The 14,472-nt window shown below is 41.8% G+C and overlaps 2 protein-coding genes across 4 annotated transcripts; one reads left to right on the top strand and one right to left on the bottom strand.

The window, feature by feature from the left end:
- Positions 1 to 43: 43 nt before the first annotated feature.
- myca (MYC proto-oncogene, bHLH transcription factor a) lies at positions 44 to 8,758 on the bottom strand. 3 transcript variants are annotated; one of them, XM_077735978.1, is made up of 5 exons: positions 8,607 to 8,758; positions 4,690 to 4,761; positions 1,934 to 2,675; positions 1,064 to 1,369; positions 44 to 749 (listed from the first exon to the last, which is right to left on the bottom strand). In XM_077735978.1, the coding sequence occupies exons 3-5, from the start codon at positions 2,628 to 2,630 to the stop codon at positions 394 to 396; spliced, it is 1,359 nt and encodes a 452-aa protein (XP_077592104.1). In that variant the 5' UTR covers positions 2,631 to 2,675; positions 4,690 to 4,761; positions 8,607 to 8,758; the 3' UTR covers positions 44 to 393. The 3 variants fall into 3 exon arrangements, with proteins under 3 accessions (XP_077592104.1, XP_077592103.1, XP_077592105.1); XM_077735977.1 differs by lacking the exons at positions 4,690 to 4,761; positions 8,607 to 8,758 and adding an exon at positions 3,508 to 3,669; XM_077735979.1 differs by lacking the exons at positions 4,690 to 4,761; positions 8,607 to 8,758 and adding an exon at positions 3,249 to 3,426.
- ankha (ANKH inorganic pyrophosphate transport regulator a) lies at positions 6,539 to 13,910 on the top strand. Its single transcript, XM_077735976.1, has 12 exons — positions 6,539 to 7,051; positions 7,957 to 8,173; positions 8,250 to 8,368; positions 8,662 to 8,745; positions 8,838 to 9,008; positions 9,282 to 9,416; positions 10,259 to 10,351; positions 10,424 to 10,516; positions 12,234 to 12,363; positions 12,436 to 12,559; positions 12,629 to 12,728; positions 13,371 to 13,910. The coding sequence occupies exons 1-12, from the start codon at positions 6,956 to 6,958 to the stop codon at positions 13,503 to 13,505; spliced, it is 1,497 nt and encodes a 498-aa protein (XP_077592102.1). The 5' UTR covers positions 6,539 to 6,955; the 3' UTR covers positions 13,506 to 13,910.
- Positions 13,911 to 14,472: the final 562 nt, after the last annotated feature.

The raw sequence follows: 14,472 nt of genomic DNA, 5'->3' as shown, positions 1-14,472 counted from the left end.
AAGTGGGTCAATTGTGGGTTAATAAAAAATAAACAAGGGGGTATTAAAGAAGAAACAACATTTTTATCTTTCAAAAAGGGAATCTATGAACAGAATGCAAAAAAAAAACAAAGAAACAAACAGTGGGTCTGAACATCCAGACAATTGAACTCCAAAAATACATTTTCTTAGGAAATATTAATTATGTACAAAAACGTAAAAAGTCTATTTTACTTTGGGCCCCTTTAGGGTCCCATTTTTCCCCCTCCATTTTCTTAATAAAAATAAAGTTTAAATATTCCAACCCACGGGCCGTCACTTGAAATGAGGCAGTTTGAACATTGGAATTCAAACCTCACTCATGCAAACTGTACAAAAAAAGAACAGAAAAAGAACAAAGCCAGGCGGCGAGTTTTAAGCGCGTTGCTGGTGCAACGCCGAGAGTTTTTGCTTGAGGATCTGCGCCCTCCGTCGAAGTTGCTCCTTGAGCGACAGCAGGCGGCGCTCGTCGGCCTGCATCTCCCGGATGCGTTCGGCCGCTTTCTTCAGGATCAGCACTTTGGCCGCCTTGTCGTTATTGGCCACTTCGGGGATCTGGTCGCGCAGGGCGAAGAAGCTCATCTTGAGCTCGTTGCGCCGCTGGCGCTCCAGCACGTTGTGAGTCCGTCGTTTATCGTGGTGCTCCTCGGAGTCCGAAGGTCCGGAGCGGGGGCTGCCGCATCGACGGTTACCGCTGATTTGCTTTAGAACGCGGTTTTGACTCGCCGCGCCTTGAGGGGGACAGAGAGGGAGGTGTGGTCAGTTAGGGGGCGGGGCCAAGATGAATATGTATATATATTTGTATGTACATGTGTATATGTATATGTACATGTGTATATGTATATGTACATGTGTATATGTATATGTATATGTACATGTGTATATGTATATGTATATGTATATGTATATGTATATGTATATGTATATGTATATGTATATGTATATGTATATGTATATGTATATGTATATGTATATATGTATATATGTATAAGAAAATGGATGAAAATTATGGTAGGTGGATGATGATATGAAAAATGTCGCTTACTTTGGCTGTTGTCCGTCTTGAAGCGCTTGAGGTGCGGTTGGCGTTCGGGTCGGGCGGCGGCGTAGTTGTGCTGCTGGGTGCTCACGTGACAACGTTTCAGCACTAGGGGGCTAGCGGGAGGACCGGCATCCGGCCAGACACTGGCCTCGGGACGTTTGGCCCATTGACGCTTCTCCACCGTCACTACGTCGATTTCTTCTTCATCCTCCGCCTCGTCTTCCTCGCCCAACCCTTCCTCCTCTTCCTCCTCCTCCTCCTCTTCTTCTTCTTCTTCTTCTTCTTCTTCCTCCTCGTCCTCGTCGTCTTCTGCCACCCAGAAAATGAAAGCAGGATATGTTTACATTTCAAATAGAATGGGTAATTACTCCAATATTTTGGTTAGCTGAGGTTTTATTGCTACTGGTAGTCAATTATTTGGGATTTGTCCATTCAATGTATTATAAAAAGAGTAGAGATTAACTCTAGTATAGTAAATATTGACAATAAAGGCACCCAGTAAATTGAAAAGTTATTATGTTTAAAAACAAATAGTCCAATAAACCCCTTATTCTTGCGTTTCACCAAAGAACAAGGTCCTGACGACAAAAACAAATGTGAAAGGGTTCAAACGTGTACATTTAAGAATCCACCTGCTGTGCAGTGCTACTACATTGCGTAGATCCAGGAATATTTGGGGCGGGGTCTGCACCCCCCCTGGCTATCCAATGACATATCATTAATAGCTCCTGGAAGCACAAGTACTCGGAACTACATGCGAATAAAAATCTTGGAACTGGAGACGTCAACGGGTGCCCCGGGGTCAACTTTTTAACCCTATTTCAAACATATGGGCGTGTCCGTACATCACAACGGCAAGTGGGCGTCGCCTACCTGAGTCGCTGCTACTGCTGCTCCCGCTATTGGGCGGCGTGTCCAGCTCCAGGTCCCTGCAGGGGGGCTCGGCCCGTTTTGGCGTCTCGGCTAGCGGGTACGGGAAGACCACCGAGGGGTCGATGCATTCGGACGCCGACGTGTTGAGGTCTTGAAGGTAGCTGCTGTTCAGCCTCCAGGCGGTGGCGCCGGCGGGTTCCGGTGAGCTGGCGTCGGGGGTGGCCGAAGCCGGGGAAGCCTGGGTTGAAGGGGGGTCGGCGACGGAGGTGGCGGGATCTCTCCGGGCGGCGTGGAGCGAAGCCAGTTGCTCGGACACCACCTTCTTGAGCTTAGCGGCGGCGGAAAAGCCGCTCCACATGCAGTCCTGGATGATGATGGACTGGAGGAAGGTCTGCGAGTAGTCGGCGTCGCAGATGATGCTCTGGTTGACGACGTCGTCGCCCAGGAACTCGCTCACCATCTCCAACTGGTCGGCGGTGGACGGGTAGGGCAAGCCTGGGAGGGACGGCCGGCGGCTGGGAGACAACGGCGGCGTGGGGAGGAGCTCAAACTTCTTCCAAATGTCCTCACTGGGTGCCGGGGGTTGTGGTTGCTGAGGGTAAAAGTCCTCCTCTGAGTGGTCGTAGTAGAAGTATGGCTGGAGGGAGTCGTAGTCATAGTCGTAGTTCCGGCTCACCAGAGCGGCGCTGAGCGGCATGGTGGTGGTGGGAGCCGGATGGACTCACCTCCCCGGGGGAAGAAGCTATTGAGGTGGAGAACAACAGACGTTTATTAGCCCCCAAACACAAACAAAATGACAATAAAACAATGGCTTGGAAGATAGCAGCAGGTGTCTCTTTCAAACTTTCGAATTTACCTGCTTTCCTGTATAATAATCCGGAGATAAAAGAGGGGAAATAATCCTACGGACCCCTCCGTGGACATGAAATCCGCGCGCCCGGGCGAGGACACATGTGTAGCGGCGACGTAACAGCGAGAGAGCCGTTCGTGCGCAGCCGCGGATGGCTCTACTTGCACGAGACTTTTTGACAATCACTGCCGAGCCCGCGGGGCGGAGGTTTATAAATGACCGCGTCACTACTCCCTTTACGCACCGCCTCCTCCGCCTTCTCCGCCTCTCCACCCACCCCAGCTCTTCACTCCGCCAAAAAAATAACAACTTACCTTTACAAATACACGTTTTCTGACTTAACGCACATTCTCCTCAAAGCTAAATGTTAAAAATCATAATAATATATTTTCTTTCGTGACAATAGCGCACGTCATAGAACATTATGTACAGACGGGTAAAAGTAGGCGAGGCCGTAGTACTTACTAGAGCGGCGTTTCCATTGACTGGAAGCATGCAAGTCATATTTATGTACTTTGAACTGCAAAGTGATATATAACACGTCTTATTTGACAGCTAGGCTCTGGAAATAATAACCGATTTCGCTTTTATCAATCCCCCATAAGACATGGTTTCGGGGCTAGCATAAAACATAACGTTTTTTCCCCAAAACAGCAATTACTGGCTAACAGGTGCACAACATAAAGAGTAAGAAACGTGCAAAATACACAAATATAAAGATTACCTCGTAAACAGGTTGCTATCCTTCTCCGAGATGGGAAAATTGACGCTAATTTACCGCAGGGAGGAAACAATTAAAGCAAATCGGGCGTGCAAAGTGTCGCAGTTTGGGGAGGCGGGCGAGTTGATTATTATTCTTTAAATCCGCAACGTGAAGAAGATTGAACGTGATTGGAGTGCCGTCTGGGGGCACCAGGGGGTACTGCAACAAGTTATGCCAGGAGTATAGTATTATTTACGTATTATATTATGGTTCTAGGTGTGTCAAAAGAACAGTTACAGAATCTAAAAGTTATAATCGACCACACATAGCACAATATTAAAAAAAATGTTAATAATTTTCATCTATCATATCATAATGCTTAATATACTTCGTAGGTATATTTGGAATCATTTTAAATTTAAAATAATTGTAGTTAAGGTTTGATTGGATTAAATTGTGTAATTTTCTAGACTTATTTGAGGATCTGGAGAAACTGAGTTAAATATATATCTAAAAAGTATTAGCAGTATTTTATGTGTCTGTTTTTAAGTGTGTATTTTTTAATTAGTTGCTCAGAATGTATTTTATCCGGAAAAAAATATTGACAAAATCTTAATGAGGTATTTTTTTTAACTACTGATATTAACATTTAACTATTTCCAGCTACTATGGAGACATTAAAAAAAAAACATATAAACACAGTATTGCTGATGTATCAAGACTGTGTGTTACTAGGCAGATTAGCCAGTCCACTTAAGTTTAATGTCCGGAGCAACGATTGGCAAAATATGGCACAAGTCCCCCAAAACCAATCACATCCAAGATAATGAACGAGCTGTCACTCGACCAGGACATGACTCAGCACGACATCTTGAAAAAGCGGGATAGATAATCAATAGACGTTTCGCTGACTTGCAAAGCGCGACCGATCATCGACGGGCGGCAGGCCGCTCCCGGGCTAATTGTGTCATTAAATATTGACGCTACGTTTAGAGTTGAAAATACACTTACATTGATCAACCCTGCTGTTTTTTTAATTGACGTCAACCTGGAAAATTCAGCTTTAACGATATGGGTTGACTTTTATGAATTAAGGGAAGATTTTCTTTCCTATTTTGTCAATTAATACAGTTAAAATTAATAAATGTCCAGATAAATTTGTAAAGATGGTCACAAAGAGGATATTTGAAGTAATTTTCCTACCTTTTAGGCGTCCATTGAAGGCCAAAAGGAGTTGAATGTTCTTTTTTAGGTGGTGGCATCCCCACTTTTTGGCTGCAAAACAACAAAGTAGAGTAGAGGGTTAAAAATGTATACCTCATGTGGCCACAAGATGGCAGCTTTGAAACACCAACAATACTCACTGACCTTGACTTCCTTGTTTTGTTTTTGTACAAGCAGTTTTACGAGTACTAATATACTTTTGAATGCTTATTTTAAATCTTAAAATGTAGATTTATTGATAAAAAAATTATGGGATGTGTATTGATATTATTTTAAGGGGCTCTTTTCAATAAAGTAGTAATATTACAAAATAAAAGTATACTTATGTTCTAAGAGTGAGTATTTTTTTAGATTTTAAGTAGTGATTTTTGATAAAAAAATATATTCTATGATAGAAAAACCTATTGACTTTTTATTTACCTAAGAAAATAAAATATTATTATATATGATATTAATATATTCTACTTATATTTTTCCTCAACACAAAAAATGTCAAAAAATTCCCCAAAATGACACACAATTACTACACACTCGTTGAAATTTAAGGATAAATTACTTGCACTACATTTTTGTTACACCGCAAAGCTAATTATTTCAATATAATCGCCTATAACTTTATTAGCATCAAATGGCTAACAGACGCAAACAAAACTAGCCAAACTATGGCCTCCGACAGCGATTAAAATCTAACCAAAATGGCTTTCCTCATCCGACACATTTACTTCAAATATTTCCAACCCACGTAGTCACATCTGACTTTACTTTTCCCCAATGTCGTAAAAGTCAAACGACTGCCTTTGGGCGTCTGTCTGGCGCAAAAACAACCTTTTGTTTAAACTCTTAAAGACTTCGAGTCACGTAACACATACCTGGCTCTTACACACACGTGCAATTGAAAAACAAAATGCCATGTCAGATTCCTGCCCACTTAAGCATAATAATAACAACCTGCAGTTTTCTTTTCCTCGCTAGGGTAGAAGTCAAGGTTGTCGGTTACATAATCAGGCCTGTTTGGCACCAAAAGTTCTCTTTTTTGGGATAGTAAGCATTTATTTTGGTCACTTTGCAATTTTGCGCAAAGCTCCGTCAACGGACGCATTGTTTTCTCCGACAACACTAACATCACTTTTATTGCTCTTGGACTTGCGGATGTGATATCGCGAGTCAGCAGATTTGGGGATATAGTTTGCGAGTTGTGACATATTTTGGGAAATTCGGGTTTGCAAAGCTATTGGAGAACCAAATCGATGGGGGCCACATTGACTTTACATACATATAAAAAAGTGCATCCGTTAACAGTACATATGAAATATAAACAGAAAAAGGACTAAAGTATTAACATACTCATCACTCATCATTAAAGTATAAAGTACAAAGTAAAAGGGAATGTATTAAGAAATGTCCCTTTAAAAAAGCTAGAGGGGCTGTAAAACACACAAAACAAATGTGGACAGAGCTACTGCCACTGGCTTCCGCGTGACGGCGCCATCTTGGGGGGAAAAAATGGACAACGACGGCGGGCCGGATTAAAAAGCCCAATGGGCCCGTATATGGCCCGCGGGCCGTAGTTTGCATATCACAGATTTAATGTGATAATTGACAATTAACGTCCAATTTGGTCTGGCAGGGAGCGTCCAATAATGTCAAAATGGGTCAAAGGCAGTCAATGAAAAACTACATTACTGCCTGGCATAAAGGTCAAAAGCCTTGAAATAAACAAGGCTGTGTCGCTCGTGTATAGGGACTTCTCCCTCCCTCCCCCCTCCTTTCCTTTCTCTCACTCGCACTTCCTCCCCCCTCCCTTTCTGCCTCGCACTTCCTCCTCCTCCCCCCCCTCCCTCGCGCTTCCTCCCTCCCCCGGGTGATGATTCGCGAGGAGGAAGATGCTTGCTCTCAGAGCCTTCCAGCCTCGACCTTCGCCTCCTTCTCTCTTCGATCGGGCCGAGGCGTCGTCGTGGTGAGGCCGCCCGCGCCGTCACCGGAGCGCCTCGTCGGCCGGCCGCCGCTTCTGCAGCCGACGCAGCCGCCGCGGGACTCCCAGGTGCTTCGCCTGCCTTCCAGCTGCTTCGACGACACCCGCCCCCCAGTGGCATTAAACCAGCGCCGCTAGCGCAGCACCACCACCACCAACCACCGCCACCACCACCAGCAGCAGCGGCAGCAAGAGAGCTCATCCGACCCCCCGAAGCGAGAGCGAGCGAGCGAGGCAGATGCCCGACGCACCGCTGTCACCCCGGCTTCTACTATGGTGGAGTTCCCATCCCTCAGCCCTTACTTGCCGCTCCTTCGCTTCCTGGTGCCTTTGGCGATCACCAATGTTGCCATCGACCTCGGCGAGCAGGTAAGCCGCCTACGGCCACCGACCGGCCTCCCGGTCGGTGGCCGAGCGACTCCCTCCCCCCCTCGGGCTAACCGGCGAATGCCTCCCCCTCAACCTCCCCTCCCCTTCTCCCGTTAGCATCGTCGGCTAACGCCGAGGTGACTTTTGACGCTACCCCATAAAATGGCCAGAAAACACTGCGTTCGTGAATGGAAGCTAGCTTAGCCGATGCTTCGTCCGAGAGTGACCGGCCGGAGGGGCATTTTCTCACCTGCCCCTCCGGATCGGATAAGGGGGGAGGGAGCTGGGCGAGGAAGGACGAAGATGGAGCGATTAACGCTTATGTAATGGGACTGTTTTGCTGGTATAAATAGCGGAGCCCAAACGGGGCAGCTGGCACGGACACAGGTCTCCTTATCCCAATTGCACGCTTTCCAATATTTACACAGGGAAGACATTTTTTTTCACTCAATTCAACTATAGGGAACATACCATGTTCCTTTTGACACCCAAAAAGATGAGAATTAACAATGTATTTATCCTTAGACCAATAACCATTTAAAAAAATACATTTAAGAATTTAAGCCTATTTTTTAATAAGTTTAAGAATTTAACCAATTTTTTTGGAATACATTTAAGAATTGAACCCTATTTTTTTAATAAGTTTAAGAATTTAACCCTATTTTCCCCCTAAAACTACATGGCAACTGCTATGTATTAAAGTGCCACTTTTACAGTAGAAGCACGTCATACCCCTCCAAAATAAAAGATTTACTTTAAGGAAATTGCAGCAGGTTTGATATTTATTTAAAGTAAAATCTGAACAATATATCTATCCTCACCAGTAAAAAAAAATATAACACTACACACACTGGTTGTGTCAAAATGTGCTTAAATTAACCCCTACCGACCTCGCCCATTTCCAGGCACTCAACCGGGGCATCGCCACCGTCAAGGAGGACGCGGTGGAGATGTTGGCCAGCTATGGCCTAGCCTACTCGCTCATGAAGTTCTTCACGGGCCCCATGAGTGACTTCAAGAACGTGGGCCTGGTTTTTGTCAACAGCAAAAGCGACCGCCGTAAAGCCGTCTTGTGCATGGCGGCGGCGGGCATCATCGCCTTTGCGCTGCACATCTTGATAGGTAAAAAAAAAATGGCTAAGCCACGCCTTTTCCTGTCTAACCACATGCTATTTTTGTTTTTCCGTTAACACGCTAGCCTACACGGACTTGGGCTACTACATCATTAACAAGCTCCACCACGTGGATGAATCGGTGGGGCACAAAACGCGGAAAGCCTTCCTATATTTGGCCGCTTTTCCTCTTTTGGATGCCATGGTGAGTCCGCCATTATGTTTTTTTTGGGGGAAAAGTAGCCTGACATTTTTGCCTATCAATAAATATGCATTTAAAGGAAAGTATTTTTCAAAATAAGAGCAGATGAGGATGCAATAAGAGTATATTTCCTTTTTTAAAACTAAAATTATTAGTGTTTATATTTTTGATGCAAAAATTAAGAAATAAAACTTTCAAGTTAAATATAACTAAACTGTACCCGAACATTACTTGTTAGTACCTTTAGAGGGTGCTGCAGTTCCTTTGAAATCTCCCATTTTTTTGGCGTTTTTTAGGCTTGGATTCACGCCGGGATTCTCCTCAAGCACAAGTACAGCGTCATCGTTGGCTCCGCCTCCATCTCGGACGTTGTGGCTCAGGTGCGAAAACATCCCATGGGCTAAAAAGTCAAAAAATAGGCAATTTTTAGCAGTTTATATTTTTAAAAATAATGTTAAAATTCTACCTTTAGATTGTCTTCGTAGCCATCCTGCTTCACAGCAACCTGGAGTGCGTGGAGCCCCTCCTGATCCCCATTTTGTCCTTATACATGGGCGCCCTGGTTCGATTTAGCATCGTGGGATTGGGCTACTACTGCAACATCCATGACGCCATCCCAAATTCGAGTGGATCTGACGTCGGGGTGAGTCTGAAAAATGGCGTTTTGGTCCAAAAAAGTTCAAGTTAGCCCCAATGCCAAACACTAACATAGCGGAACATACATATTTTTTTGCAATATTACTTCTAAAAGTGTTTTTTTTTTTGGTCCAAAACTGTCATTTTCATTACAATGTATGACTTTAACATCATAATATTTGGACAATTAACATAGCATGCTATTATAGACCAGATCTACTAAAACAAATAAAGGTTGGTAAGTGATATATATATAAATATATATGTTTTTTTTTGGTAGGGTGATGCCACCATTAAGAAGATGCTGAGTTTTTGGTGGCCGTTAGCCCTGATCCTCGCCACGCAACGGATAAGCCGACCAATTGTCAACTTGTTTGTGTCCAGGGATTTGAAAGGCACCACTGAGGCCACAGAGGTGCGTTCTGGCATTTCCTTTTTTCCTGATAAAAATCTTTTTTTTTTTTTTGCAATACAACAACAACAAGGGATTTTTAGAATTGACTCAACATCACCTTAAGCGAATTCCAATGTTGGGATAAATATATGTTAAGTCGACAGGAATGTTGGAATGATTGACGATACTTCAATTTACAGTGGAAAGTTATGCTATGAGAGAACGCTATGTTATTCAATAGAGAGAGCAGGGACACGTTTTTACATAATTATTTTTTTCCCATATATAAGACGGACCGCATTGTAAGGCGCCTTGTCTATTTTGGAGAAAATTTCAGACTTTTAAGTGCGCCTTATAGTCGTGAAAATACGGTAGTTTGCAGTTTTAAATTAGAAAAAATAATAATAATGCGGCCCACCAGGTTTATAAAACACTAAGGGTTAATGACAAAAAAAGACTAATTAAAAGTGACATTACTAGAGCTTTCAAAATTAATGACAATCAAATACTGTATATTATATTACTTCAAAATTAGTGTATTTAATGATGATGGACATCTAAATTTTCTCATTATTTTCATTTTAGCTTGTTCTTTTTACGCCAGCTAGGTCTAACTGAATTAGCTAGCTCTTAGCGACTTGGATAGCTAAGTCAAGTTGGTCTCTCCGGAGCTTTCTGCCTCGCCCTCGTCCACAAAAGCCCAAAAGGTTTCCCCGGAAGGACCTGGAAAAGCACGACAACAAGCTGGCATTCCCAGCTCGCCTTGCCTCCTCCCTCTCTATAGCCGCTACAATGACGCTAACAATAACAACTCGTACTGTACGCACCTAGCTTTCCCGTTAGTCATGTGACTTTTGTTGCAGGCGGTGGCCGTGTTGACGGCGACCTATCCGGTAGGCCACATGCCCTACGGTTGGTTGACGGAATTGAGGGCCGTATACCCCGCTTTCGATAAGGTACTTTCAGTAAAAGGTGCTGGAAGTCGCCGCCTTGATTATTATAACCTTGCCATGTTTTCTCTTCCATAGAACAACCCGAGTAATAAGCTGAACGCCGGCACCCCCATCACTAAGACGCACATTAAGAAGTTTACATTCTGCTGTCTGGCACTATCGCTCACGGTAAGATATGTACAATTAAATATCTATTTTTTGGAAGAAAGAAATGGCCGTATAGTGGGTTCCTATAGGAATTATTTTTTGTTTTTATTTTAATTTTATTTTGGTTAGGTCATAATTCTATTGAATATTTGTTGTTATTGCTTATATTGGAAAAAGTTTGGTATTTTTAGTAGACTGTGGGGTAGTAAAATAGATACTATTTTTGTGAGCTTTAAAAATATACATCATAGATTTTGTGGGCAAAAAAACTGACCAAAAAAATTCTACTAAAGTAATCATTTATATAATATAAATAAAAAGAGTAGTTTTAACTAAAGTTTGGGGTAAAAATTATACAAAAAAAATCAGACTACATTTATAATAAAACAAAAACTATTTTTTGAGGGAAAAAATCTACAAAAAAAAGTTTTAACTATTTTTGGGGGATTTTTTTTAACTTAGTGACAATTTGATACATTTCTCACCAAAATATACATTTACACCATCTAAGAATTTGATTAATAATTAAAAAAATGTTACACCGACGTGACATTGGAAACGGGTGCTTCCTTCTAAGGTGACCCCTACCACGTGACCCCTCAAAAACGCCACCCTACCAAGGTCACCCACCTTCTACTGCAAACGGGTGTTCCACCGGTCACACGCCACGCCTCGCCTCATCCTCTAGGCGTCGAGTTGCAAAAAAATAGGGCGTACGCCAACGTTGGAATTTAATCAGAAGTTTCCCTGCGGGCACATAAATCAAATGTCATTGCAAAAAAAGAAAAAAAACTGCTGCTGGCAGGTGTTAAAAACAAGTTGAGCCTCCTGTTCCACATTTTTTTACACGATTTAATCTGGTTGTGTTTACACTAGCTTTACAAGCCAACCGCGACGGCGGGTAAAAAATGGCGGTTTCTTCCCTTATGAGGTATGCGTGCGCGTTTCCTCGTGCAGTAACTTGCAAGGGCAAATTAAGCCACACCCCCCACGGGTGTCTACGCTCTGCGTCCCGGGCGTGCGTGTTTGCGAGGTGACATCATATTTTCCCCGGCGTCCAACTGGGGTTTTGCTATTTATGTTAGTGGACTAAAGGGACATTTATTTTGGTTGGATATGTGGGAAAAATGTGTTTTTGTGAGAGGGGGGGGGGGGGTATTTGGGGAGTTCTGTTAATCTTGGTTGATTTGGGAAATTAATTAAAAATTGCTTTTATAGTTTTAATCTGATTTATTTTTTTATTTATTGTAACATTTATGGGCCGGTATGAGTTTAACTTATATTTTACAGGATGAGTTCTAGGCTGTAAATTAAAAAATAAATAAAATGTACTTAAGATTTTTTTTTGTCCAACACTTTTTACAGTAAATGTGACAGGCTGTATATTTGAATGTATACATAGTAAAATACGTTATTTATTATGTGTACATAGGCATATTTTAATGTTTTTAAGTAGAAGGATTGACTATTTTAATGTTTTTAAGTAGAAGGGTTGACTTTTTTAATTAGATGCATTGACTATTTGAATTGTTTTAATTAGAAGGAATGACTATTTAATTTTTTTTTAATTAAGGGGGTTTAAATATTGATTTTGATGTTGATGCTATAACTATTTAGGAATAATTTAAAAAATATACATTAAAAACATCACTTTTAAAAAATATTAATACTATATCATTTGATTTTTTTAATGAATTTCAGATTACGGATTAAATTAACCACTTTTGCTTTTCGGCAGCTTTGTTTCGTGGTTTTCTGGAGCCCCCACGTCTCCGAGAAGATCCTAGTGGACATTATCGGCGTAGACCACCCCTTCGCCATGCTATGCGTGGTACCCCTTCGCATATTTTCCTTCTTCCCGCTCCCAGGTAAACAAACCCAAACGTTTCAAAACCCTGTCAAGCGTAAAATACCCCCAAAAATGTCAAATGTGTTCATAGTGACGGTTCGAGCGCACCTGACCGGCTGGCTGATGACGCTGAAGAAGACATTCGTGTTGGCCCCCAGTTCCGTTCTGCGTATCATCGTCCTCATCACCAGCTTGGTGGTGCTGCCTTACATGGGGTGCGTTGGGTGGGCGTGGTCAGGTCGTCTTGAAGACTCCGCCTACGCTGACTGTGTTTTTTTTTGTAGGGTACACGGAGCCACGCTGGGGGTGGGATCCCTCCTGGCCGGATTCATCGGGGAGTCCACGATGGTCGCCATAGCAGCCTGCTATGTTTATCGAAAACAGGTGAGCGAACGAGTCGGACAATGTGCAAAACTTTTTGGGCCATACTCAGCTTTTGTAGTTCACTTGGAGGACAATGGAGAAATCTGTCTAAACTGGGAAAATAGGCATTTTTTTTGGATCATTTTCACATAATCATTGTTTTTCTATGGCAGAAATACTATTGTTTTCAGACCAACACATAATTCACAAATGAGTACTTATACAAAATGTTATAAAAATATTGCAAGTAACAAAGAGAGACTTTGTTTTGTTACCCCTAATTTTTTTTAGCAAAACAATAGGATTTTTAAGTAATTTTTTTTTTTTAAAAAAGCTACATTTCAGGTTATTTTTTATGCTTAAGTATTTCTAAATTAAAAAAACCTTCACATTTCCACCTAAAAAGTAATCCTATATACAAAATATAATTCCTACAAACAAAATAATCATCCTTTGCACCCAAAATCGACCAAAAAATAATCCTATTTACAAAAAAACATTCCTACAAATACAGTAATCATTCTCCACACCCAAAATCGACCAAAAAATAATCCTATTCCCAAAATATAATTCCTACAAATAAAAATAAACATTCTCCCACATTCAGATAGCCAATTTATTCCACTTTTCTCCTAACTTCTTCCCCTTTGCCATTTTATCCAGCGTCACAACGAGCTTTCCAACGAACTAGTGGTGGAAGGCGATGACTCCGCCCCCATGAGCGAAGTATGCTCTCGTTCGCCGACGGACGCCGTCGAGGAGGAGGAGCTCCGAGATGACGACGACGCGCGCGAGTGAGCTAACTAGCGGGCGTACAAGTGTACTGTACATAGCGTCGTGGCTTCTTTGGTGTTTACTGGTAAACGAGGGAAGAACCGAAGAAGGCTTCGACGTACATTTGAGTTGGGGGAACAACAAAAAAAGGGAAAAACAAACAAAAAAAAAAGACTTATTTTCTGGGTTGTGCAATTGTGTTTGACATATAAAGTGGTGTACAGACCGATCGTTTTCTAAGGCGGACATTTTAAGCGAGCGGAAGAGAGGGATGGGGAATCCCTGGTCACACCATCGTCATCGGCGCGTTTTCACTTCCACGCAGTCGGTCGGACCTGCTTGTGTTTGGCCAATCTTCTTCATGTGCTGTAGATACTGTACAGACCTTCTTATTTGGCAAATAAATTGATTTATTATGAAGTCGTCAAAGATGTCTTTTGTTTGTTTTCAAGTTGCCGCTCATGCAAAACTCAAGTGTTATTTTTAGGGTGCTCGGACGTTTGGTTGCCGGTCAAATGGTGACAGTTTACTGTTAAAACCAGCTTTCAAAATTATATTCATGAGAGTTTAATATTTAAGAAAGAGAGTTTAAAATCTAAGTACTGTTTAATATCTAAGTACTGTTTAATATCTAAGTACTGTTTAATATCTAAGTACTGTTTAATATCTAAGTACTGTTTAATATCTAAGTACTGTTTAATATCTAAGTACTGTTTAATATCTAAGTACTGTTTTTATATCTAAGAAGTGTTGAAAACAGTAAATATTTAGATATTAAACTCATGAGTATAATTTTGAAAGTTGGTTTCAACAGTACTTGGATATTAAACAGTATTTAGATATTAAACAGTACTTGGATATTAAACAGTACTTGGATATTTAATAGTACTTGGATATTAAACAGTACCTGGATATTAAACAGTACCTGAATATTAAACTCTCTCTCATGAATATGATTTTTTAGAGCTGGTTTCAACAGTAAACTCTGTCA

This window comes from Stigmatopora nigra, chromosome 16 (assembly GCF_051989575.1).
Source record: "Stigmatopora nigra isolate UIUO_SnigA chromosome 16, RoL_Snig_1.1, whole genome shotgun sequence".
Lineage (NCBI taxonomy): Eukaryota > Metazoa > Chordata > Actinopteri > Syngnathiformes > Syngnathidae > Stigmatopora > Stigmatopora nigra.
Note: the sequence above shows the minus strand (reverse complement) of the source record. Positions and strands in the feature narration are given on the sequence as shown.